The sequence below is a fragment of the Ornithorhynchus anatinus genome, chromosome 3 (genome assembly GCF_004115215.2).
Source record: "Ornithorhynchus anatinus isolate Pmale09 chromosome 3, mOrnAna1.pri.v4, whole genome shotgun sequence".
Taxonomy (NCBI): Eukaryota; Metazoa; Chordata; class Mammalia; order Monotremata; family Ornithorhynchidae; genus Ornithorhynchus; species Ornithorhynchus anatinus.
In genome coordinates this window covers 17,068,031-17,094,638 of record NC_041730.1, presented here as the reverse complement: position 1 = coordinate 17,094,638, position 26,608 = coordinate 17,068,031, and the positions used below count along the sequence as shown (strand labels likewise).

The 26,608-nt window shown below is 53.3% G+C and overlaps 1 protein-coding gene across 6 annotated transcripts in view; it reads left to right on the top strand.

Moving 5' to 3' along the window:
* DAGLA (diacylglycerol lipase alpha) overlaps positions 1–26,608 on the top strand; it is an 89,656-nt gene that overhangs the window by 32,708 nt on the left and 30,340 nt on the right. For 2 of the 6 annotated variants that reach the window (XM_039911391.1, XM_029060248.1), the window contains exons 1-5: positions 16,785–16,835; positions 19,888–20,026; positions 20,965–21,176; positions 23,537–23,638; positions 24,459–24,597. In XM_039911391.1, the coding sequence (XP_039767325.1) occupies positions 19,932–20,026; positions 20,965–21,176; positions 23,537–23,638; positions 24,459–24,597 (548 nt within the window). In that variant the 5' untranslated portion in view covers positions 16,785–16,835; positions 19,888–19,931. Of the gene's footprint in view, positions 1–1,475; positions 1,569–16,784; positions 16,836–19,636; positions 19,699–19,887; positions 20,027–20,964; positions 21,177–21,500; positions 21,782–23,536; positions 23,639–24,458; positions 24,598–26,608 lie in introns of those variants that run through there. The other 4 variants (XM_029060247.2, XM_029060250.2, XM_029060249.1 and 1 more) reach the window with 4 other exon arrangements.

Below are 26,608 nucleotides of genomic sequence, written 5' to 3'. Positions count from 1 at the left end.
CTTCACAGACGTGATCTCATTCATCCTCCCCAGGATCCAGGGAGGTCGAGAGAGGTCCCCGTTGTCCATGCCAGGAAGGTCCAGAGAACGGGGCAGGCGGCCAGTAGCGGCTGTTCGCTGCTGGGCAGAGAAGGAACCAACCTGATTATTCTGTGTCTGCCCCAGAGCTCAGTTCAGTGCTTGGCACAGAATAAGCGCTTACCAAATGCCATCATCATCGGAGAACCCAGGCCTCCGATCTCCCCGTCCTGGGCCCCAGCCCACATCGCAGTTGTTGATGTCTAGGAACGGAAGCCAAAACCGCAGAGAGCCTATTATGGGGAGCACACTCCTGTGCCCCAAGCAGCCATCGGGGGTGATTGTTTATATGGCAGAGACACACCTCCCCACGAGGAGTTGGCTTCAGAGATCATTCTCACGGGTCTGGAGCCCGGCACGGGCGAAGAAGCAGGTCCAAAAACGCGGTTGATTTCCCCCCCACCACTCAACAGATGTGCCGGGCCAACCTGCCTCCGGGTATCAACCATCAAATGAGATAGTATTATCTCTAATATTATTCCGTGAAACAGCCATATTAATACAGATAATGACGCTGTATTTTCTATTACCCTTTCGGTGAGGACTTTAAAGCTCTCGGCCAATATAATTTTGTCACCTCTGATTATACCTCAGAGGAAGAGTCAGTTGTGATTACCATTTTATAGATGGAAAAACTGAGGGAATGTGTTTATTATTATATCGTACTCTCCCAAGCGCTTAGTATGGTGCTCGGCACATAGTAAGCACTCAGTAAATACGATTGAATGATTGAATGAAAGGAACAGAAAGATTAAGTGTCTTAATTTTTCCACCGGGCCACAGGAGCAGGGTGGCCTAGCGGAAAGACCATGGGCCTGGGAGTCAGAGTATCTGGGTTCTAATCCCGACTCCATTTGGGTTTTCTTCTCAAGTTCCTTGAAGACCAGTCCTGGGTTGGGGAAGTTGAGGGAGAGAACTGAGGTGAGGTCCACCTGACCCTCGGCCGCGGGCATTTCGGAACGGGCAGCAATTTAGTTGAGATCTTTGGCATTTGCAAATCGCCGTCATTTAGTGAAACACCATCTCTGCTCCAAACCCTCCCCAATCTGGCCCCAAAAGACCCCAAGAGACCAGGGACGATGTCGGGGGCGTTGGCTCATGATACATCCCCTCACCCTTAATAGTAGTAATGATAATTGTGGTATTTAACACTTACTATGTGCCAAGCACTGGTACATGATAATCGGGTCAGATACCATCCCTGTCTCAAATGGAGCTCTCAGTCTAAATAGGAATGAGAATGGGTAGCGAGGACCCGTTTTCCAGATGAGGAAGCTGTGGCCCGGAGAAATGACTTGCTCAGTGTTATCCAGAAGGCAGGTGGTGGAGCAAAGATTAGAACGCGGATCCTCTGACCCCAGGCCTGTGCTCTTTCCACTAGGCCACACCGCCCCTCTTCCTTCGGGCCTCCACCGAGAGCCATTCAGGAACCACAGACAGCCTGGGGAAGGGAGATGGGACAGGTGGTGGCTGGACCACTCTCCTGAAAGGTGAGAATTTTTTGTTTCCCAGCTGCACCTTTCCCTCTCAGGATTGCATTTTCTTTCCCTTCCTAGTGCCTCTGCTTCCTCTTTTGGAGAGTGCCTACCTGGGAGATGTTGGGGAAGTGGGTTGTTGAGATTTTGACTGTAAACTCCCCAGTGTAGACCCAAGGCAGGAGCTTCTCTTTCTCCAGCTCCGCTGAGGGGGCCGGAACGCCGGGTGGGTGGTTACCCTCAAGCAGGCAGAATGGTCAGGTGGGAGGAGGATATGTTTGAGGGGCGGTGGGTGGGTGGGGTGCCAAGAGGAAGCAGAATGGCCTAATGGAAAGAGCATGGGCGTATGAGTCAGATCTTTGCTTTAACATTCGTCTGCTTTGTGATCTGGGCCTCAGTTTCCTCAGCTGTAAAATGGGGATTCTATACCTGTTCGGTCATATTTATTGGCCACTTACCGTGTGCAAAGCACTGTACTAAGCTCTTGGGAGAGTACAGTATAACAACAGACACATTCCTGCCCATAGCGAGCTCACAGTCTAGAGAGGGAGACAGACATTAATATAAAAAATTACAGATATATACAGGTATATAATAATAATGTTGGTATTTGTTAAGCGCTTACTATGTGCAGAGCACTGTTCTAAGCGCTGGGGTAGATACAGGGTAATCAGGTTGTCCCACGTGAGGCTCACAGTTAATCCCCATTTTATGGATGAGGTAACTCAGGCACAGAGAAGTTAAGTGACTTGCCCACAGTCACACAGCTGACAAGTGGCAGAGCCAAGATTCGAACCCATGTCCTCTGACCCCCAAGCCCGGGCTCTTTCCACTGAGCCACGCTGCTTCTCTACATATGTACTGTGAGGTTGGGGCTGTTCGCCCTCCTATTCATTCAATCACATTTATTGAGCACTTACTGTGAGCAGAGCACTGCACTAAGCGCTTAGAGTAAGCGCTTTGTACATATAGTAAGTATAGTAAGCGCTCAACACATCCTACATTTTAAAAAAGGCAAAGAAGTCCTAGGATTCTAGGTCACTCTCTGCATCAGCAAGTCCTGGAGCATATGTATGTGCTGCAGCTGACAATGAGCCAGAAAGACTTGCCGAAATCGGGCCCTGAGCCGCAGTCTTCTTCCCTCCGCATCTTATTATTATTAATAATAATAATAATAATAATGATAACAGTGGTATTTGTTAAGCACATTCGCTGTACTAAGAGTTGGGGTAGATACAGATAATTCGGTGAGACACAGTCCCTGACCCACATAGGATTCATAGGCTAAGGCAGAGGAGGAAACAAATATTCCATCCCTATTTGACCAATGAAGAAACTGAGGCCCGGAGAAGTTAAATGACTTGCCCAAGATCCCACAGTGGACAGGTGACAGTGGCGGGATTAGAACCAGAACCCCTAACTCCCAGTCCTGGGTTCTTTCTCCTAAGCCATGCTGCTTTCTCTCAGAGCTGAGAAGAGGTGAGACAGCAATCGATCCATCGGTGGTGTTTGCCGATTGCTTACTTTGTGCAAAACAGTGTGTTAAGGGCTTGGGTGGGTACAATACAGTTGGTAGACATGAGGAGCTTACAGTGAAACAGGGGAGACATTAAAATAAATTAAAAGTTAAGGGAAGAACCAAAGGCAAGGAAATGTATATAAGTGCTGTGGGGACGGAAGGGGGATTAAGTGCATGGAAGAAGGCAGTAGGGAGGTAATAGAGGGTGGAGGGATGAGGGCTTAGTCTAGGAAGACTTCTTGGAGGAGATGTGATTTTAGAAGGGCTTTGAAGACGGGGAGAGTGATGATCTGTCGGATGTGTACGGAGAGGGAGGACATGAGCAAGGGGTGACAACGAGTCGTTTGGTATTAGAGGAGCGAAGCGTGTGGGTTGGTGACCGCCAGTTTGTTTTGGTTTTTGCTTTTTCAATGGTATTTATTAAGTTCTTACCCAGTGACAAACACTGAGCTCAGCACTGGGAAGGATACGGAGTCACCAGGTGGGCAGCACCGGCTGTTCAGGCTTGGTCACTTCATTGAGGGCTAAGTTGAAGTTGTTCTGTCAGACTCTGGGATCATGCTGAGTGTTAAAGGCTACCAATACTGGGTGCACATCCCATGAAGGGAATAGGATTTGAGAGGTTGGGAGTCAAGTTGTCTGGGTTCTGTTTCTGATTTGGCTCCAGATTCTATGCGGAGCCTCGGGCAGGTTTCGTCCTTCCTCCACCGAGCCCCAGTTTGTCCCTCTCTGAAACGAGTTCCAAAAATAGTGTCCGGGTCTGTTTAGATTATGATCTAGACAACAACTTAATACTGGGTAGTGTGGCCTAATGGAAAGAGTGATGAGATGGAGTCTGGAGACCTGGGTTCTAGTCCTGCTTTGCCACTCTGCTCATTGTGTGACCTTGGAGAGAATCACTTAACTTCTCTGGGCCTCAATTTCCTTATCTGTAAAATGGGGGATGAAACACCCATACTCCCTCCCCCTTAGACTGCGAGCCCCGGGTGGACAGGGACTGGGTCCAATCTCCTCTTCTTGCACTAACCCAAATGCATCTAATAAATACCATTAATATTAACACTGAGATTTCATAGGAGTCAAACAATTAATTGTACTTAATGAGCACTTACTGTGTGCAGAGCACTGTATTAAGCTCTCGGGAGAGTCCGGTATAACAGAATTAGCAGATACGTTCCCTGCCCGTATCGAACTTGCAGTCTAGTATTTATTACTGAGTGCTTCCCGTGTGCAGAGCACTGTGTACAGGGCTTCCCTCCCTACTCCTTTCTGTGTTCTGGAAAGTGGAGGTCAGGGGTGGGCCATGATTTTCATCGAAGCCCAGAGAAGCCGTTTGTGTGGAGCTTCTCAGAAGGGCAGACCTAACATCAGAAACAGGATTCTGTCCTTCCGGCTCCAGGTCAGAGCTTTCCTGGGAGGTCCGTTTTCGACCTTCCAAACTAGCATATCTATGGTTATCTTTGAAGGATCCTCCCCCTCCAATGTCCCTTCCCCACCCTCAACGAGATCCCATCCCCGGACTTGAGCCCCCGCTCCTTCAGCTCCTCTGAAACACCTGGGCCCCAACTTGCCCATGCTGCTGGCTTGCATGCATTCTCCCGCTGGGAAAGGCTTCTGCTGAAAATCTTGATGGCCCCTGCGACGACACCCAGGGAGTGTGTCACCCGGCAGGTTAGCCGGGAGCGAGCAGTGCTCGGGAGGCTCCAATCCTGCCCCTCTTCCTCGGGTACGTGTGAAGTAGCGGACACCCCTCCGCCCGCCCGAAAGAAAAATCCAAATGGACTGGGATCCGACAGTCCGAGTGCAGAACCGAGCCAAGGTCAATGTCGGAGAGCCGGAGAAGGCCCCGGCTGGGAGCTGGCGGAGGAGGCGGGAGTCGAACGTCTTCATTAGCAGTCCAGAAATGGGGAGGGCGCTCGGTAAAGAAATCGGCAGCGGATACTCCTCAGGGCGGCGTGGCTCGCTCCGGGGAGTCCCGGGAGGAGCCGACCAGAGACTTGGGATCCAGGTCTGACACGTTTGCATGACTGTTTGGAGAAAAGTAGATTAATCCATGAGGGGTAGATCGGTCTGAAGACCTCCTCTTTGCAGGATGAGAGAATTTTAACATCGCAATGTAGCCAGTTTGGGGCGAGGGGGTTAAGGAGGAGGGTGAGTTGAATGCAGGTTTGCGGCTTGAGGAGAAAAGAGTCTGCCTGATTTGGGGATGCTAGGGGAACTGGGTTTGCCAAGAGGGAAGGCTTCCGGGTGGGAGGCAGAGTCAAAGGGTCACTTTTGGCTTTATGATTTAAAGAGATCTTGGAAAGGGTCCAGAGAAGAGGACACACAGATGACTAAAGACTTGGAAAAGGAACTAAAGGTATGTGATTTATTTAGCCCGGAGAAGAAAAGACTGTCGGAAGGCCCAGCTGAGGACTATGGAGATCCCCTATTGTCCGTGAGGGTAAAATCCTAAGAAATTGGTTTTCACTATGGCAGGAGAGATTTTCAAGTGAGATGTTGAAAAAGGAACTTTCCAAAAATTTGGAACAGTTGACTGAGGGAGGAGGTGTATTGCTTCCTCTCTAATGAGCTTTTGAAATAGGAGAAGGGTCTTTTCTCTGGCTTGCCTGGGATTCTGATCTCTTGGGCCACCACCCTAAAGGTTCTATGATTCCATGAAACCCATTTCCAAGGAAGGTGAAAAAGGGATGCTTTGCCCAATAAAGCAGCTAATTGAAATGAGAAGCAGCGTGGCTCAGTGGAAAGAGCACGGGCTTGGGAGTCAGAGGTCATGGGTTCGAATCCCAGCTCTGCCACTTGTCAGCTGGGTGACTGCGGGCAAGTCACTTAACCTCTCTGTGCCTCAGTTACGTAAAATGGAGATTAAGACTGTGAGCCTCACGTGGGATAACCTGATTACCCTGTATCTACCCCAGTGCTTAGAACAGTGCTCTGCACATAGTAAGCACTTAACAAATACCAACATTATTATTATTATGATAGTAATTCCCTGGATATGGAACTTTCGCATTATTGTTTCCTCACCCCATGATTGTGAGGTAGGGAGAAAGCCCCCTTTTTACAATGAAGGAAACTGGAACAGCCAAGGTGACACACCCGGCGGGCTAGGAGTCGACCTGGGACCACAACCCAGGTGTTCTGTCACCCAGACCTCTGCCCTTCCCACAAGAAAATTCCCGGGTTGATGCGAACCTCTGAGGAGCAGAGCAACAGGCTGAAAGGGGAGACCATACTTCCCTAATAGGAAACAAATTCCCTGCAGTTATTCCTGGATCTAGGTTATAAGCACCACCTCGTAGACTGTAAGCTCCTTGTGGGCAGGGAATGTGACAGTCAACTCTGTTATATTGTACTCTCCTACGCTGTAAACTCATTGTGGGCAAGGAATGTGTCTGTTTATTGTTATATGGTACTCTCCCAAGCGCTTAGTACAGCGCTCTGCACTCAGTAAGTGTTCAAGAAATGCCATTGAATGAATGCTCTCCCAAGCACTTAGTACAGTGCTCTCCAAACACTAAGCACTCAATAAATACCATTGACTGATTGACTGACTGTATCACCCTTCCCGTTCCAACTATTTGTAAATATCTGGGATCTGCATACCTTCCTCATTAGACTATAAGCTCAGCCAAAGGTTCTAATTTCAGTTCCATCACTTGTCTGCTGTGTGACCTTGGGCCAATCCCTTCACTTCTCTGAGCCTAAGTTTCTTCATCTATAAAATGGGGATTCAATACCTAATATTCCTCCTATTTAGACTGTGAGCCCTGTGTGGAATGGGGACTGTGTCTAGCCTAGTGATCATTTTTCTACCCCAGTGCGTGGCACGTAGTAAGTGCTTTACAAATACTATTATTATCCTTTAGGGCAGTGATCATGTCTTTTTCCCCTATTGCGCTCATCCACGTCTTTGGTGCAGTGCTCAGTCAAGACCAGACTATTGATTCTGTTGGGATCCCTTTCACTTGTGGGGTTGTATGACCTAGTGAAAAGAGCATGGGCCTGGGAATCAGAGGATCTGAATTCTAATCCAGCCTCTGCCAGTTGCCTGCTATGTGACCTTGGGCAAGTGTCTTAACATCTCTGTGCCTCAGTTACCTCATCTGTAAAATGGGGCTTGAAAACCCGTTCTGACTGTGAGCCCCATCAGGGACAGGACTATGTCCAATCTGATTAACTTGAATCTATCCGCACGCTTAGAACAGTGTGGTAGACATAGTAAGAGCTTAACAAATATAAAAATAATAATAGTAGTTATAATTTGAATGTCCACTCCAGTGCTTAGTACAGCGTCTGGCACATAGTAAGCGCTTAACAAATACCACAATTATTATTATTAATAGGAGATTCTGGGGAATGATGGGGCGCCAGCCTCCAGGGCAGGGAAGAGACTAGCCGGCCTCTGGATCGCTCTCATGTCTCCGCAGTGCATTCCTCACTCCAGAATAAATCCCAGGAAATGAAAGCGCCAGATTCCAAAAGAGTTGGCCGGCGTCGGTGACTGGGCCAGCAGCAGATGGCCAATTCAGTTCAGTGTAGACAAACGGAAAAGTATTAGAGCGAGCATGCGAAGGTGGGGACTCGGTGCTAAAGGGAACTGTGCTGAGGGAGAGGAATCCAGGATGAGAGTGGAGGAAGGCTTGGAATCTGCAGCTGAGGCCCCCGGGGATGGCCGGAGGAATCTGGTTGGGATTTGGGATGTGCTGACTTCGCCCATGGAGGTGTCATGACTTCTCTCCCCTGGATATTAGTAATAATAATTATGGTACTTGTTAATCGCTTACTCCATGAAGATAAACCTATCCAACCTCCCCTCCATCCCCTCCTCTGCCAACCTGCCCCCTCTCCCCGCACCAAGAAGAAAGCACCCTCTTTTCATAGGTTGTGTTAGTCATGTCAGAAGTCCTTCCCCTCCCCTCAGCTGAGCCCCCTTTCCCTCTGCTCCCCCTTCCCTCCCCCCACCCTCTGCTCCTCTCCCTTCCCCCTCCCCCTCCCCTCAGCACTGTGCTCATTTGTATATATTATTTATTACCCTATTTATTTTGTTAATGAGGTGTACATCCCCTTGATTCTATATATCTTGATAATGTTGTCTTGTTTTTGTTCTGCTCCGCTGTCTGTCTCCCCCGATTAGACTGTGAGCCCGTCATTGGGCAGGGATGGTCTCTATCTGTTGCCAAATTGTCCATTCCAAGCGCTTAGTCCAGTGCTCTGCACATAGTAACCGCTCAATAAATACTATTGAATGAATGAATGGGCCAAGCACTGTTCTAAGCACTAGGGTAGATACATATTAATCAGGTTGGGCACAGTCCCTGTCCCAAGTGCGGCTCACACTCTTATCCCCATTTTACAGATGAGGTAACAGGAGCTCAAGGTCACACAGCAGCCATGTGGAGGAGCGGGATTAGAACCCGGGTCCTTCTGTCTCCCAGGCCCATGCTCTAACCATTAAGCCACGCTGGATTGCCACTCATTCCGAACGCCCAGCCCCTCCCAATGCTGTTTCTTTCTAGGTTCATCTGACCAAGTTTCCAAGCTGGGTCGGAGTGGTGGTGGTAAGTGAACAACACTATTGTTAGGTGAAAGACTGAGAAAACGACTCCAGTTGGCCCGGATCCGCCCGAGAGCCGGTGCCCCCCTCTGAGTCGGGCACTGAACCCAGCCTGAGCTTGGCCCCTACGGTGCCTGCCTCTACCGGCCGACATCAGGCAAAATAGTGGGGTAGAAGGGAACTCTTCGCTTCGCACTTTTCTCTTGCTGAAATCTGGGCCCACCCCTGGGCAGGCTCAGTTCTGCCTTCTGCTCCAGCACATCTGACGTGTGAAAATCAACAGCTTTCAGGCCTCTGACTTGAGTTGAACACACATGGGCACAGCCTGGTGTCACACACCACCGCTAACCCACGCGTGCTCTTGCTTGCCGCCTTCTTCTTCTTCTTCTTCTTCTTCTTCTTCTTCTTCTTCTTCTTCTTCTTCTTCTTCTTCCTGGCCTGGGCATTTCATACCCCAGTTCCCATGCAAGGCCGGGCTGGCTCATGGTAGGGTTTGAGGCCAGTGGCGGGGAAGAGGAAAACCTACTCTCTTTAAAAGACGGTAAGAGAAACAAACTGCCAGTGCTGCGTCCTGTCATTTCCTCTCCAGCCAAAGGAGAAGTCTCAGGTCTTCGGTAGGTGATTGAGAAGTAGCATGGCGTAGTGGATGGAGCATGGGCCTGGGAGCCAGGAAGTCATGGGTTCTAAACCCGGCTCTGCCACTTGTCTGCTGTGTGACCTTGGGCAAGTCACTTCACTTCTCTCAGCCTCAGCTACCTCGTCTGTAAAATGGGTGAGACCATGAGCCCCACATGGGACAGGGACTGTGTCCAACCTGATTTGTTTACATCCACCCCAGTGCTTAGTACATTACCTGGCACATAGTAAGTTCTTAACAAATACCATCATTATGATGCTGGTGATTATTATTATTATTATTATTATTAATAATAAAAAGATAATAAGACTGAGTGTCATATGCCCCGATTCTAGACTCAGCTCTGCCACTGACCTGCCGGATGACCCTGAGCAGGTCACTTCACCTCTTTGGGCCTCAGTTTCCTTATCTATAAAATAGAGATGAGATAGCAAGTATAGACTGTAAGCTCACGTAGGCAGGGAATATGTCTGTTTATTGTTGTATTGTACTCTCCCAATGCTCTGCACATAGTAAGCACTCAATAAATAGGACTGACTGAATGAATAGCAAGTCCTACGTGGGATAGAGATTGTGTCCGAGCTGATAATCTTGTATCCGCCCCATCGTTGGGCACATGACGATAATTAATGCCATCGCTATTATGATCCGGTATTCCTTTTAGCTTTTTAGGGAGGCAAGGCTTTTATGTCATTGGATTTGTGGGCTGTGTCTTCACTAAAGTGCCTGACCTACCTTTCTTGCCTGTTACCAAGGTAGCGAGCTGAGGAGAAATGACTTTGTCTCTGATTCACCAGTAGGATTAGAACTCACAGCCACCGATGCAGCACCTTTACTATCCGGTGCTTTAGGGAACCAAAAACTGGTTCCGAGGGTTGTCTGGGCCATGCGGGGAAGTCCCCTGACTGGCACAGCTATATTTGGATGGGACAACTGGGCTTCCTCAAAATACATAGTAAGTCATCCCTAGGCCAGGGGTTCTTCTGGTAAGCAACACTATCTCCCCATCATCTTTACAAAGCCCCCAAGCTTTCCTACGGAGCCCGGCAGTGACCCTCCCCTAGGAATGTCCCCAGCTCCCCACTCCTCTTAGGTTCCAGCAGACTAGACTGAAATTCTCAAAGCTTCCCCAAACTTCTTCCCTGATGCGGTGCAGCATTCCCAAACTGAGAAACTTCTTCCTCTCTCCTAATAATAATAATAATAATAATGTCGGTATTTGTTAAGCGCTTACTGTGTGCACAGCACTGTTCTAAGTGCTGGGGGAGATACAGGGTCATCAGGTTGTCCCACGTGAGGCTCACAGTCTTCATCCCCATTTTCCAGATGAGGGAACTGAGGCACCGAGAAGTGAAGTGACTTGCCCACAGTCACACAGCTGACGAGTGGCAGAGCTGGAATTCGAACCCATGACCTCTGACTCCCAAGCCCGGGCTCTTTCCACTGAGCCACGCTGCTTCTGGAGTGACTCTGAAGTGACTTCTGAAGTGACTCGCCCAAGGTCACACAGCAGACAAATGGCGCAGCCGGGATTAGAACCCAGGACCTTTTGATTCCCAGGCCCGGGCTCTATCCACTAGGCCATGCTGCTTCCCTTCCCAGTTGGTTCCCAGTTAGTTCCCAGCTCGCTGGAGCTGGAGGGGGCCATCCTGATGTCCTTCCCCAACCTCCAGGGTGGCTGGCCTCTGCACTCTTCCTTTCCTGGCAGTGTCTAACAAAAGCCAGGGAATCAATCGGTCAATCAGTGAGTGGTTTTTATTGAGCATTTACTATATGCAGAACACTGTATTAAGCACCTGAATGCATCTGTGTGCAATGAGGAATGTTCTGTGGAAGCCAGAGAAACCTCAACCTTGCCCAGGTACAGAGAGGAACCTGAGAGGCCACATCTTCCCACACCCAGTGATCAGAATTGTGGTATTTAAGTGCTTACTTTGTGCCAAGTGCAGAAACAGATGGCCTAGTGGGTAGAGCACGGGTCTGGGAGTCACAAGGACCTGGGTTCAAAGCCTAGCTCTGCCACTTGTCTGTTCTGTGTGACCTTGGGGAAGTCACTTCCCTTCTTGGTGTCTCAGTTCCCTCATCCGTAAGATGGAGATTAATACTATGAGCCCCATGAGGGACATGGAGTGTGTCATTGATGATTTGCTTGTATCTACCCTAGCATTTAGTTTAGTGCCTGGCACATAGGGCTTAAAAAATGCCATTTAAAAAAAAAAAATCTTGCAGATGGATGGATCTTGTCTAAGTAGGAGGGAGAACAGGGATTGAATCCCCATTTTACAGATGAGGAAATTGAGGCACAGAGAAGTTAAGTGACTTGTTTGAGGTCACAAAGCAGGTAAGAGGCGGAGCCAGGATTAAAACACAGGTCCTTTGACTCCCACGCCCATGCTCTTTCCATTAGGCCATGCTGCTCATCCAGCCATAAGGTGATCTGATAGGTAGATTTCTGGACTTCTCATTTCAACTCCCAAGTGCTTAGTACAGTGCTCTGCCCACAGTAAGTGCTCAATAAATACGATTGAATGAATGAATGAAGGAACAAACTACCACCCAGCTCACCTAGGTATATGCCATATCCCATCTGGGCCTCTGTCTCCTACTCCTGTAAAATGAAACCAGTCCAGGCCAGAGTGCTTAGAGATCATTCAATCAATTAATGAATGGTATTTGAGTACTCACTATGTGCAGAGCATTGTACTAAGCGCTCGGGAGAGAACAGTATAACAGAGTCAGTCGACAAGACTCCTGCCCACAAGGAGCTTAAATGGGAGGCGGACATTAACGTAAAATCAATAAATTACAGATCTCTATGTAAGTGCCGTGGGGCTGAAGGTGGGGTGAATGGAGGATTCAAATCCAACTGTAAGGGTGACGCAGAAAGAAGAGGGAGCAGGGGAAATGAGGGCTTTGTCGGAGAAGGCCTCATGGAGTAGTTGTGATTTTAATAAGGCTTTGAAGGTGGGGAGAGTGATGGTCTGTCGGATATGAAGGGGGAGGGAATTCCAGGCCAGAGGCAGGACACGAGCGAGGGTTTGGGCATGAAATAGATGAGCTCATGGTTCAGTGAATAGACCGGCGTTAAAGGAACAAAGCGAGAGTATGGGTTGTAGGGAACCAGCGAGGTAAGATAAGAGAGGGGACAAGGTGAGTGAGTTCTTTAAAGCCAATGGTAAAGCATTTCTCTAAGGAGATCATTGGAGGAAAAGCCCAGCAGAGACTCCGGGGAGGTGCTGAGTACAAGGCCTCCTTTGAGACTTGCTAACTTTCTAAAGGACCCCTGCTCTCAGGGTGAAGATTCTTTCCTTGAGCAGAGGACAGTGAAAGCCACACACCCACAAAAAAAAAAAACAAAACCCAAAACTAAACACTTGTGTGAAGTGGAAGGTTAATGAGATGGACTTCATCCCTTGGGAGGAAACTTGGGCTTTGCAGGTTTATTGGAGGGGATCAGGCATCTACACTAGAGCCAGAGAAAAGCTGACCTTGAGGCTCCGTGGGGAAAATAGACGCGCTTAGCTAACGGTACCTAAACTGGCATCTCTAGTGGGGAGTTGGGGAGAGGTATTGTCAAGGGAAGGTAATTGATTAAAGATTTCACCGGAGCTGAAGGAAGGGTAGTTAAACTTAGGGGGCCTTGGGATTTGTGCCTGGAGAGTCGTGATGACGACGAAAAAGGAAAGGCCCTGCAAGTCAGCCTGGTGTCCTAGATAAGAATCTTTTTATCAGTGGTATTTTAGCCTGCTCTCCTTGACTCTGTCGGCCATATTTTATCCAGCCGGTTTTTATCCATCAGGGTCAACTTCACTGCCTCCCTTTCCTCGTTGGAAAAAGACTGATAGGCCAGCTCACTGATCCCATCTGATTCCCACTCATTCAATAGTATTTATTGAGCGCTTACTATGTGCAGAGCACTGTACTAAGCGCTTGGAACGTACAATTTGGCAACAGTTAGAGCAAATTCCTGCCCAGTGACGGGCTCATAGTCTAAACGGGGGAGACAGCAAAGCAAAACAGAACAAAATAAAAACGAGACAACATCATCAGGATAAATAGAATCAAGGGGATCTACACTCATTAACAAAATAAATAGGGTAATAAATATTATATACAAATATATACAAATGAGCACAGTGCTGAGGGGAGGGGAAGGGGGAAGAGCAGAGGGGGGACGGGAGAGGAGGGGGAGCAGAGGGAAAGGGGGGCTCAGTCTTGGAGGAGGTGAGCTCTCAGTAGGGTTTTGAAGAGGGGAAGAGAGTTAGTTTGGCGGAGGTGAGGAGGGAGGGGATTCCGGGACGGCGGTAGGACGTGGGCCAGGGGTCGACGGTGGGACAGGCGTGAACGGGGGACATTGAGGAGGTGAGCGGCAGAGGAACGGAGCGTGCGGGGTGGGCAGTAGAAAGAGAGAAGGGAGGTGAGTTAGGAGGGGGCCAGGTGATGGAGAGCTTTGAAGCCAAGAGTGAGGAGTTTTTGTTTCGTGCGAAGGTTGATGGGCAACCACTCCCGACTCCCAAATCCCAGAGCCAATTCCCGGCCTCCAGCCTCAGCCCCAGCCTCTGGTCACGGGTCCTGGCTCTGCCACCCACCGCCAGCCAGTGAGTCCTCTGGCTTTGAGTCCGAAAGTGGCCGCCTTCTGACTCCCAGGCCTGTGCCTTCCCCACAGTCCATCAGCTTTGCTTAGCCCTTTTCACACATGCCTGGTCCCAACCGGGTAGCCGTGAGCAACAATACCCACGAGATAGGCCGAAGCTTCCATTACTATTAAATTTCCTATTTACTTGAGGCCTATTTGTTTCAGGCCACAGAGCCCAAGGGCCTAGGATAGCGAGTGGGATAGGCTGAGGCCATCTGGGATTCCTGCCTTTCTAAAGTGAGGGAATTGTTGGCCAGGCTCCCTCCTTGAGTCTTCTGGCCCCAAAGAAAGCTCCAGCCCTGCCGGAAGGGGCCCCATGAGGCTAGGAAGGCAAGCCGTACCCATCACCCCAGCATCCGTCCTTCAGAGGGCCACCACGCCCACAGGCCAGGGCAGAGGAGGCTCCTTTGTGATGAGACGGGGCCTGGAGACTGCCTCCCCCCTCACCACTCCCCACCACCACCACCCCAAGACATTTCCCACAGATGAAATCACATCCCCCACCACGAGGCGAACAATCCCGGAATTGTGAGGTGCTGGGGTCGCCCGGAGAAAGAACACCATTCAGGGTCTTTGAAAATAGCGGCCTGGAGATTTATGGCCGTGATGCCGAGTGGAATGGGCGATTTCCGTCCCGGCAGCCCATACACCCCACTGACCCCGGGGCCGGCGGGGCCGGCTGGGCCGAAGGCCCGTCCGCCCGTCCGCCGGCCGGAACGGAGGGCACCTGTGGTTTCCGGCTCAGGTGGGGAAGGGGGAAGCTGACTCCGGTCCGGAGAGGGGGAACGAGGAAGTTCAAGGAGAGCCGGTGGTCCGGTTGTCCTCTCTCGGTGGCACTCGGGCGGCACCTGACCGATATCGGGGCAGTGGCTTGGGGGATGCTGGTTCCTCCAGTCCGAGCTGGCCCCAGTCTGTTGGTGGCATGCTCCCTTCTGAGGCGGGGCGCCTTCGGGAAGGAAGCGGGTTTTCCCACATGGGTGTGCCTTTCGTTAGCCCGCAAATCGGGACAGCTCTCCAGGGCGTGAGAGAAGGCGAGGCCGTAGGTGCTCCTGGTGAACAAGGAGGGCGTAGTTACTGGGATGTCGGCGATTTGTCGGTTCCCTGGATTGACGGTGGTGGGCCCGAACTCGGGTAGAGCAGCCGGTGTCCAGGATGTTACTGCTTTTTAATATTTATTGGGCCCCAAGGTAGTTTGCTGCCTGCCTTCCCCGAATCTGATCTTTAAGCGCCCTGCAGCAGGTCGAGGGAGAGGCTGCTGGAGGTTTCTGTCACTCCGGCTAATGGTGACACTAATAATTGTGGTTTCGGTTCAGAGTTGCCTGTGTGTGAAGACGCTGCGCTAACTGCTGGAGTAGATACGACATAAGATCGGACACTGCCCCTGCTCCAGGGCTGAGAGGGTGGGAGAAGGGGGTATCTTATCCCCATATTTACATAGGAGGAAACTGAGGCGCAGAGCAGTTAAGCGACTCGCCCAACGTCACGCATCCCTACGACAGGCAAGCGGTGGCTGGGATTAGACCCCTGCCTTCTCCTCTCCGGCCCCCCCACCCCCGGTCCCCATCATGGACCAGCCTCTTCCCCGGGGATCCCCCCGCCTTCCGTGGGCCCGGGCCCTCCAGCTCCTGAGGTTTGACCCTCGGTCCTGCGGTCCGGCGGGGCCGCGATAGGATTCCGAGAAAGAAGGCAGCCTCCTAAACTCCGCCGGCATCCGGGCGCTGGAGGATCTCTCTCTTCCCTGACAGCTCCCATTGTCCGGCCCGGCTGACCGGCAGGCCCTCCCCTCCCCTCCCCTCCCCCGGCGGGCCCCAGGCCCAGGCCAGTGTCCTGCAGGGAGCCGGTGGCCGCTCCTCCCGCCCCGTCTCCCCCTTCCCCTATTCTCCCATTCTCCCCCTTCTCCTCTTCTTCTCCCCTTCTCCCCCCTTCCCCTCTTCTCCTCCTCTTCTCCTCCCCTTCTCCCCCTTCCCCTCTTCTCCTCCCCTTCTCCCCCTTCCCCTCTTCTCCTCCCCTTCTCCTCTTCTCCTCCCCTTCTCCCCCTTCCCCTCTTCTCCCATTCTTCCCCTTCTCCTCCCATTCTCCCCCTTCCCCTCTTCTCCCATTCTCCCCACTCCTCCTCCCCCCATGCCCCTTTACCCTCCCTCCTCCTGCTCCTCCCATTCCCTCCTCCTCCCATTCCCCTTTTCCCTCCTCCCTGCTCCCCCCTCCCTCTCCCCTTCTTCCCCATACCTTCCTCCTCTCCCCCTCCCCTTCCCCTCTCCCTCCTCCCCTTTTCTCCCCTCTTCTTCCCCCTGCCCTTCCCCTCTTCCCCCCTCCTCCCTGCCCTTCCCTTCCCTTCCCCCCTCCCCTTCCCCCCTGCTTCTCCTCTTCCCCCACCCCTTTTCTCCCCTTCCCCTTCTTTCTCCTAACCCCTTTCCCCCTCTTCCCCCTCCCCCCTTTCCCCGTCTTGTCCCTCCCCCCGGCCCATCGGGCCCATGCGGGGTGGGGGGGGGGGGGGGGAAGAGTCCGGAGGCCCCGCCCCCCGGCGGAGGCCCCGCCCCCTCGAAGAGGGCGGGGGGTGGAGGAGGAGGCGGCGGCGGCGTATCCCGCCCTTTGGGGTCGCGTGCGCGCGCGCGCCTCGCGCCCTGGGGCCGAGCGGAGCCGAGCGGAGCCGAAGCCCGAGCCGAAGCCCGAGCCGAAGCCCGAGCCGAGCGGAGCCGAGCGCGCCCGTCGGGGCCCCTGCCCCATCCCCTGCCCCCGGACCGGCTCCGGCTCCGTGTCCATTCTTCTCGCCCCCCGGTTGGCCCCGGGGGTGACGTCACTTCCGGGGGGCCGGTCGGCACGACCCCCCCCTCCCCCGCCGGCCGGCCTAGATGGGGTCGTGGGGGGCCCCGGGCCGGACCCGGCCCGCCCGGCCCCCGGAGAGGAGGATGCGCCGCCCCGAGACCACCGGCCGTGTAAGCGCCCCGCCCGCTCATCTCCCTTTCATCCATTCCGTCCTACGGATCGACCGCTTAACTATACTAATGTTGGGATTTAGTAAGCGCCGACTACGTGCGGAGCACTGTTCTAAGCGCTGGGGGAGGTGCAGGGTCATCGGGTTGTCCCACGTGAGGCTCCCGGTCTTCATCCCCATTTGACAGATGAGGGAACTGAGGCCCAGAGAAGTGAAGTGACTTGCCCACGGTCACACAGCTGACAAGTGGCAGAGTGCGGAGCACTGGACTAAGCGCTGGGAATGGACAGTTCAGCCACAGAGACCATCCCTACCCAACAAGGGGTCTGGTCCATTGCGAGTCCCTTACTTAATAATGTTGGTATTTGTTCAGGGCTTACTACAATAATAATAATGTTGGTATTTGTTAAGCGCTGACTCTGTGCAGAGCACTGTTCTAAGCGCTGGGGGAGATGCAGGGTCATCAGGTTGTCCCACGTGAGGCTCACAGGCTTCATTGCCATTTTACAGATGAGAGAACTGAGGTCCAGAGGAAGTGAAGTGACTTGCCCACGGTCACACAGCTGACAAGTGGCAGAGCCTGGATTTGAACCCATGACCTCTTAGTGGGAGTCCCTCCACCGCCAGCGCCCCTGCCCGCACACACATTCATTCATTTAGGGGGCAGTTTCTGTGTGCACAGCACTGGACTACGCGCTTGGAAAGTTCAGTTCAGCAACAAATAGACAACCCCTGAATAGACAACCCGCAGAAACGATCTGGGCATGTCACTCCCCTTCTTAAACAACTCCAGTGGTTGCCTATCGACCTCCGCTCCAAACAAAAACTCCTCACTCTAGGCTTCGAGGCTCTCCATCACCTTGCCCCTTCCTACCTCTCCTCCCTTCTCTCTTTCTACCGCCCACCCCGCACGCTCCGCTCCTCTGCCGCCCATCTCCTCGCCGTCCCTCGGTCTCGCCTATCCCGCCGTCGACCCCCGGGTCACGTCCTCCCGCGGTCCTGGAACGCCCTCCCTCCTCACCTCCGCCAAACTGATTCTCTTTCCCTCTTCAAAACCTTACTTAAAAATCACCTCCTCCAAGAGGCCTTCCCAGACTGAGCTCCTCTTCCCCCTCTACTCCCTCTGCCATCCCCCCTTCACCTCTCCGCAGCTAAAGCCTCATTTTCCCCTTTTCCCTCTGCTCCTCCACCTCTCCCTTCCCATCCCCACAGCACTGTACTCGTCCGCTCAACTGTATATATTTTCGTTACCCTATTTATTTTGTTAATGAATTGTACATCGTCTTGATTCTATTTAGTCGCCATCGGTTTTTACGAGATGTTCTTCCCCTTGACGCTGTTTAGTGCCATCGTTCTCGTCTGTCCGTCTCCCCCGATCAGACCGTAAGCCCGTCAAACGGCAGGGACTGTCTCTATCTGTTGCCGACTTGTTCATCCCAAGCGCTTAGTACAGTGCTCTGCACATAGTAAGCGCTCAATAAATACTATTGAATGAATGAATGAACCCCTGCCCGCAATGTGCAGACACATACAGACTCACACATAATAATATTGTTGGTATTTGTTAAGCGCTTATTATGTGCAGAGCACTGTTCTAAGCGCTGGGGTAGACACAGGGGAATCAGGTTGTCCCACATGAGGCTCGCAGTCTTAATCCCCATTTTACAGATGAGATAACTGAGGCACAGAGAAGTGAAGTGATTTGTCCACAGTCACACAGCTGACAAGTGGCAGAGCAGGGATTCGAACCCATGACCTCTGACTCCCAAGCCCGGGCTCTTTCCACTGAGCCACGGGGTGCCCCCACAACTAGTTAGGAATAATGAGTGGGTGGGATTATATTCCTCGTGCAGCACCCGCCCCTTCCCTTGGGAAGCAGCGTGGCTCAGTGGAAAAGAGTGTAGGCTTCGGAGTCAGAGGTCATGAGTTCGACTCCTGGCTCTGCCACTTTTCAGCTGTGTGACTGTGGGCAAGTCACTTCACTTCTCTGTGCCTCAGTTCCCTCATCTGTAAAATGGGGATTAACTGTGAGCCTCACGTGGGACAACCCGATTACCCTGTATCTACCCCAGCGCTTAGAACAGTGCTCTGCACATAGTAAGCGCTTAACAAATACCAACATTATTATTATTATTCCCTCTGGCTAGTTTAAAATGCTAGCCAGAGAGCAACTGATTTCTCCTTCCATCTGCCACTCCCCCTGCCCAGAGGTGAGGCAGCTCTGTGGTGTGCAAAAGGGGAGACTGAGGCAGAGACATCCGCCCCCCCCCCCCCCCCTTGGCCCCCAGCTTCCCCAAGAACCCCCAGGAAGGCAGGGCCGGGACCTTTAAGGACACAGTCTTGGTACGCACTCTCTAAAAGTCCGCCCCCTTTCCCAACTCCTCGCTTCCCTCGGCCAGTCACCTTTGCATCTTCGCATCGTTTTAATCAGAGGCTGGAGGGGGCGAGGGAAGCCGTCAGCAGGAGACGGGCTCTGTAGGAGGGCACTGATCAGTGAGGGGCCTGTGAGTGAGAGAGGTGGGTGCCAACCGGCGGTGGGGAGGTGGTATTTGGTGGTGACTGGAGCGGGCGGGGGGCTGGGGCAGCAGGGCACGCGCATCAGGTGGCAGGGCTGGGGCGGGTGCCGGTGAGGTGGGTGCGCCAGCTCTCCGGGTGCCTGCTTGGGGCGAGCCGCCGAACAGGGGCCGAGTTGGCGGAGCCCGCATCAGGCCAAACGGCAGAAATGGGCCCCGGGCAGCAGTGGGAATGGCAGCGATGCACAGCTGCTGTTGAGACCTCCACCCCTTTCATCTTATGTTTTCAGATGCCACTCTTCTGAGGGTGGCAGACGCACCCCGTAGCAAGTAGGGGCAGCGATGCCTAAGGTCAGTGCGTCCGTTTTGAGCTCCACCAGCTCTCAGAGGGGAGACTCTCCCTCCCCCCGTCCCGGCCCCATCTCCGTCTCTTCCCTCGGGTCGGTCCCGCCGAGCTTTTCGAGCCTCGCCAAGGAGCGGATCCGGGTGCCTCCCTTCCCGCGCCCTGACTGACGCTCTGATCCCGTGTGCTCTCTGCAGGAGGTGAGCATCGGGCCTGCTGAGCCTCCCCCGACCCGCTAGCCATGCCCGGGATCGTGGTGTTCCGCCGGCGCTGGTCTGTGGGCAGTGATGACCTCGTCCTGCCAGCCATCTTCCTCTTCCTCCTCCACACCACCTGGTAAGTCACAGAGACACTTGGGAGTAGAATCCCCGACTGGGCCTGGGGAACGTGGGGGAAGCCCGGGGCCTTAACTTGGCCAGAGCGGGGAGCGTGATGTGGATAGGCTGGGGTGGACAAATCATGCCCCAGAGCCCTTCTGCTTGTAAGATGGGAGGAGGCAGAAGGCCGTTCATTCATCCATCCATCCATCTCTCCTTTTATCGAGAGCCTCTTGCGTGGGTAGCACTGCCCTGGATCCTTGGGAGCGTACAATAATAACAGCTGACAAACTTGCTGCCCTTAAGGAATTGATAGTCTAGGGCCTCCGGGACCCCCAAGCATCCTCAGTGTCGGCATCACTGCCCCCCTGTTGCCTCACAGGTGGCTCTCAGATGTCTCCTTGCTCCCTCGTCCCTTGCCTGATAACGGACTATCCTCCCCATCCCCAAAAAGTTCCGACCCGAGGGGAGCCCGAGACTCCAAAATCAGCCACCCGGCCCCCGTGCGGTGTGCCCAAGGGAGAGTGGCAACAGGTGGGCCTTTCTCGGGGGAGGCTCTCGTGGACCGCTCCGGCAGCCTCCCCTTCCTTTAACCCTCCTGTCTCAGCTGCCCCGAAATACCTACGCGCCCGAGAGCCGGGCCCGGGTCAGGTGGGAGGGAGGGAGGCGGGGTTCGGTGGGGAAGTAGAGGAAGACCCTCTCCACAGTAGCTGTTTCTTTGTCCTCTTCTCCCGCTGATGACTGGCTTGGTCCCCAGTGGTGATCGGGGCTCAAACTCCAAGGGCGGAGCACTGTAGTAAACACCCGGGAGAGGACAGTACAAGAGAATTAGCGGACACGTTCCCTGCCCAAAAGGAGCTCACAGTCTAGAGGATCTCTAGTGAGCGTCCCCGTTTCCGGCCCCAGGCGCCCCGGGCAGCTGGTCTCCCCACTGATAGCCCGACCCGTGCTTGGCAGGTTCGTGATTCTGTCGGTGGTGCTCTTTGGCCTGGCGTACAACCCCAACGAGACCTGCTCCCTCAACCTGGTGGACCACGGGCGGGGCTACCTGGGCATCCTGCTGAGTTGCATGATCGCAGAGATGGCCATCATCTGGTTGAGCATGCGGGGCGGCATCCTCTACACGGAACCGCGGGACTCCATGCAGTACGTGCTCTACGTCCGTCTGGGTAAGGGCCCTCGGCTCCTCGGCCCGCGGCCGGCGTCGGGCGGCGCGCCCCGTCTCTGCCCGGGCCGGGCGGACGCGGCGTGCCCCGTGTTAATAATAATAATAATGATTATAATAATGCTACTTGTTACACACTGTGTGCCAAGCACTGTTCTAAATGTTGGGGTAGTTACAAGTTAATTGAGTAGGACACGGTCCCTGTCCCGCATTAGGCTCACACTCTTAATCTCCAATTTTTTTTTTTTTTTTTTACAGAGGAGATAACTGGGGCACCGAGAAGCGAAGTGACTTGCCTAAGGTCACACGGCAGGCACGTGGCGGAGCCGGGATTAGAACCCAGGTCCTTCTGACTCCCAGGCCCGTGCTCGATCCACTAAGCCACGCTGCTTCTCAGACCCGTGTTGCCCTCCCTCTGTAGCCCCAGATGCACTGAGCACCAGACTTCCACCTGGTTTTCAACTGCCTTGTTCCTTCACCGGCTCACAAGGCACAGCATTCCTTTCCTCCTAAACCACAGCCCCGTCCTGACACCACCCGGAGGGCCCAGCTCCATCTCCTGGGCGTCAATCACATCCCTTCTCTCTCTGCCTCTTCCAGAGTCAGTCAGTAAGTCATTTGTACTTATTGAGCGCTTTCCTGTGTGCAGAGCACTGTACTGAGTGCTTGGGAGAGAACAATATAACAAACACTCCCTGCCCAAAAACGGGCTTATAGACTAGAGGGGGAGACAGACATGAATGTAAATAAATGACAGATAGGTATATGGGTGCTGTGGAGCTGGGAGGGAGGTGGAATGAAGGGCGCAAAATCAGGGCGATGCAGAAGGGAGTGGAAGAAGAGGAAAGAGCTTATTCAGGGAAGGCGTCTTGGAGGAGATGTGCCTTCAGTAAGGCTTTGAAGGGCGGGAGAGTGTCAGGAATGAGAAGGGAGGACATTCCAGACTGGAGGCAGGACGTGGACAAGAGGTCGGCGGCGAGATAGAAGAGATCGAGGTAGAGTGAGAAGGTTAGCATTACAGGAGCGAAGCATGCGAACTGGGTTGTGGTAGGAGAGTCCAGATCCCTTTCCCACTGACCTCTCCCTGGGGGTCTCAGTCCCCCGTCCCCCCGACACCTCTGTCTCTTTCTCCGTCCCTGAGGTGGCATTTTTAATTTCGGGAAAACGAGCTGGGGGCTTCTTACTTCTTTCCCCTCTTCCCCGAGCCCAGCCTGGAGCCATCTACCGCCCATTTAAGGAGTCCCTGTTTGTGTTGAGTGTTAAGTGGGGACAGCGAAGCAGGCAGGCGGGCCTATCACTGTTTGATGAGGAATATGCTAATAGTCATGAGTTTCTCTGGGGGACAGCCTGGCTGAGAAGGGTCTCTCCCTTTTCCACCTAGCCTCCCTAAGTCATTTTTCTGGGTAAAGGAGCTTGAGGGAGAAATTCTATGTGAATTGCTGAAAGATTAGAGAAAGGATTCAATCAGATCCAGCTCTCTGAACCGCCCTCCCAGGGAACAGCTCCGCAGGGAGGCAGATGGCATTTGGGTGCCTGATGGGGCTTGGCAGAGAAGGTGGGGGATGGGGGCGGGGGAGGGTGGGACATGTCACTAATGATAGGCGTGGCATTTGTTAAGTGCTTCCCAAGTCCCAAGCACCGTATTAAACCCTGGGGTAGATGCAAGGTAGTCAGGTTGGACACTGACCCTGTCCCGTATGCGGCTCACAGTCTAAGGGAGAGAGAGAACGGGTATTGAATTCCCATTTTCCAGATGGGGAAACTGAGGCAAAGAGAAGTGAAGTGAGCAACCCAGCGGCCAAGTGGCGGATCCCCAAGCCTATGCTCTTTCCACTGGGACATGCTGCCTCCCCAGTGGATGAAGGAAAGAGGTGGGGAACAATAAAGAGAAGGAGAGAAAGGGCCACCTCAAGAGAGACAATAAAGGTCTTGCCAAGAAGGATCCCGGAATCCAAGCCGGTGACCCCTCCGGGGCTGCAGTTCTCAGAGTTGTTGGGAACATCACTGGATCTCAGTCCCCGGGTACCACTGGAATTATCGAGTGCTTACTGTGTGCAGAGCACTGTACTAAACGCTTGGAAGACTCTGGGTAGCATCGGAATGGTGGGACCAAATGCTCCTTTCTCACCCGTCTTCCGCCGAGAGGCTCAGGAGGATTTTTTTTATGGTATTTTTTAAGCGCTTACTACGCACCGGGCACCGTTCCAAGCTCTAGGTTGACAGGATCCCAAGAAAGTTGTTTCCCCGCAGAGCGCGTTTCGTTCCCTGGTGTTGCCCCTCGCCCTGCAGAAGCATCCAGCCGCGGTGGGGGGGAAGAGGCAGCCCTCTGGGAAGCCATCACCCTGCCGGACTCTTTCTTTTCAGCCATCTTGCTGATCGAGTTTATCTATGCCATCGTGGGTATCGTCTGGCTCACCCAGTACTACACCTCCTGCAATGACATCACCGCCAAGAATGTTACCCTAGGTAGGTCAGCGTCTCCATAGCAGAGGGCCTGGCTCCCACTCAGCGGGTGAAATTTCCTCTGTGGGCTCCTCCCGCCTGGCTGCGGCCTTGTGAGATAGTTAAGGGGTGGGGATGATTGCCCCCATTTTCAGAGGTGGTCCAGCCGGGGTCCAGACTCCCTGCCCGACATTGTGGACCCTGCCCCTGCTCCTGCTACGTACAGTCACTGGGCCCCCACCACAACCAGGATAATAATGATAGTAATAGTAATGGTGCTTGTTAAGCGCTTATGGACCGAGCACTGTCCTAAACTCTGGGGTAGATACAAGTTGATCAGGTTGGACACGGTCCCCGTCCCACATGGGGCCCACGCTCTTAATCCCCATTTTACCGGTGAAGTAACTGAGGCACAGAGAAGTTAAGTGACTTACCCAAAGTCACCCAGCAGATGTGGCGGAGTCGGGAGCAGCCTGGCCCTGCCGTCACCTGGCACCCGCTTTCCCCTCAGCCACGCAGGGAGTTTGGGCCCCCAGTTAGGGCTCCAGCACCATGTCACTTACCAAAGGGTCACCCAGCAGCCTCTACGCTTGGGTCAGTCCCAGGCAGAAACGGGATCATTCCAAGAGACTGGACCTGTGAGTGAGCACCTCGGCAACCGCAGGCTCAGTTGAGATCTTCCGCCTCTTGTTCGGCGTTCGGGGATCTGTCTATGCCATTGACATTGTAGTACAGAGGAGAGAGCCAGGGTGGGCAGTTGGGAGAGGTTGGCCTCAGAAAGGAGTGAATAGACGGCCTGACCCCTTCCCCTCCGCCTTCCGTCTTTCTCCTCCTGATTTGGCAGGAATGGTGGTCTGCAATTGGGTGGTCATCCTGAGTGTCTGCATCACCGTGCTGTGCGTCTTTGACCCCACGGGACGGACTTTCGTCAAACTGCGGGCCACTAAGAGGAGGCAGCGCAACCTGAGGACGTACAACCTGCGGTAAGGCTAGGCTGGGGGTCAGGAGCCCCTCTGGGTCCTTGATAGCCACCGAGAGAAACAATATGCCCCGTTGTCCTACGAGGAGGTGATCACAAATAATAATGTCAGTTGTTAACGATCGATGGATGGTATTTATCAATCGCTGCGTGCAGAGCTCTGTACAAAGCACTTGGAAAAGTACAACACAACAGAGTTGCTAGGCACGGTCCCTGCCCGTGAGGAGGTTACAGCCGGAGACAGATATTAAAATAGATTTCAGATAGGGGAAGTAGTTGTGGTATTTGGTAAGCGCCTGCTATGTACCAAGCACTGGGCTAGATAAGGTACAGTCAGATCAAACTCAATCCCGGTCCCACGTGGGGCTCCCGTCGGGTGCCTCTTATAGTCACTTCTGGCCTGGCCCGAGACCTTCTCTTCGCAACCCTGCTGGGTCCACATTCTTGCCCAGTCAGCCAATTCCTAAAGCATCTAAAGTTCTGGGGCCTCGGTCTTCCCTAAATCCCGCAAAACCATTTACGGTCCTCATCCTGCTCAGTGTATCCATCTGGGTGGCAGCCCCCATCCCCCCAAATCCTTGTTCCCGGTCCCCACTCCACGTCCTGGCCGTGATCTGTGTCTTCCTCGGTCAGGCCGTCACCGGCTTTCCCCGTAAGCGTTCCTGGGGCCCCATGCTGCCTGCTGGTTTGTGGTTCGGGTTTTGGTGGTTGGCGTCTTTTTAATTTAAAGGGGCTTTCCTGCCATCGGAACAAAAGAGTGGTGGCCGCCACGGCTGTTCCACTTCCTCCCCGCCTGCTGTGTTTCCCCAGTGCCATCAAGTCCAATTTGGTTGGGCCTGTGTCGGGGTAGCCTCCCCTCGCCACCCCACTGCCTGCCTTTGGCAGGTAGCTCAGTGTTACGGGGAGCTGGATCAATCAATTGTATTTATGGAGCGCTTACTGTGTGCAGAACGCTGTACTAAGCTCTTGGGAGTACAGTACAACGGTGTTGGGAGATAGGTCCCTTGCCCACAAAGAGCTTACAGTCTAGAGGACTTTTCTACTTCAGAAATCCACAGGGACACGGAACTCTAGACTAAGTGCATTGTGGGCAGGGAATGCGTCTGTTATATTGTACTCTCCAAGTGCTTTGTACAGTGCTCTGCACACAATAAGTGCTCAATAAATACGATTGAATGAATGAATGCTCTCAACACAATAAGGGCTCAGTAAATTCGATTGACTGACTGAGAGCAGAGGCCTCACGGGACAGTATGAGGTGAGAGGCCCTGTCTTGGCCATCAGGGAGAGGCCTGCTTGCCCGGTGACTGCTTGGGACCCTCAGATTGCTTCCCTTCCACCCTCTTCCCACCACTTTGGGCCCCACACTCCCCTCGCAGCCCTGTGGGAAAGGAGGAGAGCCACGACACCACTCCCCCCACCACTACCTGCCAGGGAGACAAGCTTGGGAGTTAGGGAGTTAGTTTTTGGGTTTGATTCCTTCCAGAATCTGGGTCCTCTGCTCCAGAAATGCCTTCCCTGCCCTTCCCTGTAGTTCCCAGCAGCTCCCAGGTAGTCCCCTGGCTCAGACTCCCGGGCTACCCGAGCATCAGCCACCTTGTCGGCTGAGGAATCCTGTGTCTCAGACCTGGGATCCTTCGCATCCAGTCAGTTGCCAAGCCAGGAGCCCCCCGTCCCTCCCTTCCTCTCCAGCTCCGGGCTGCCCAAGGGCCAGTAAACCTGTCTGCCTGAATTCCTCTGACATTTAAGATGCTTTCAAATCTTCTCAAAGTGGATTTTTTTTTTTTAATGGTTCATTTTTGCTTGATGTCTTTCTTCCCGGGAGCTCAGGGCGCTTTACACTTTTGGCCTCTGGCTTTCAGGGAGGGCACAAGAGTGATTGTCCTTTTTAATGGGTGACCCAGCCGGCTCTGAGAAGAGACATAGCAAATTGGTGGCAAAGCGGAGAGTTGAATTCAGCATTCTGGCACTGAGTCTAGAAGTCTGTGTGCCTCATGCACTCACCCCTCCCCGCC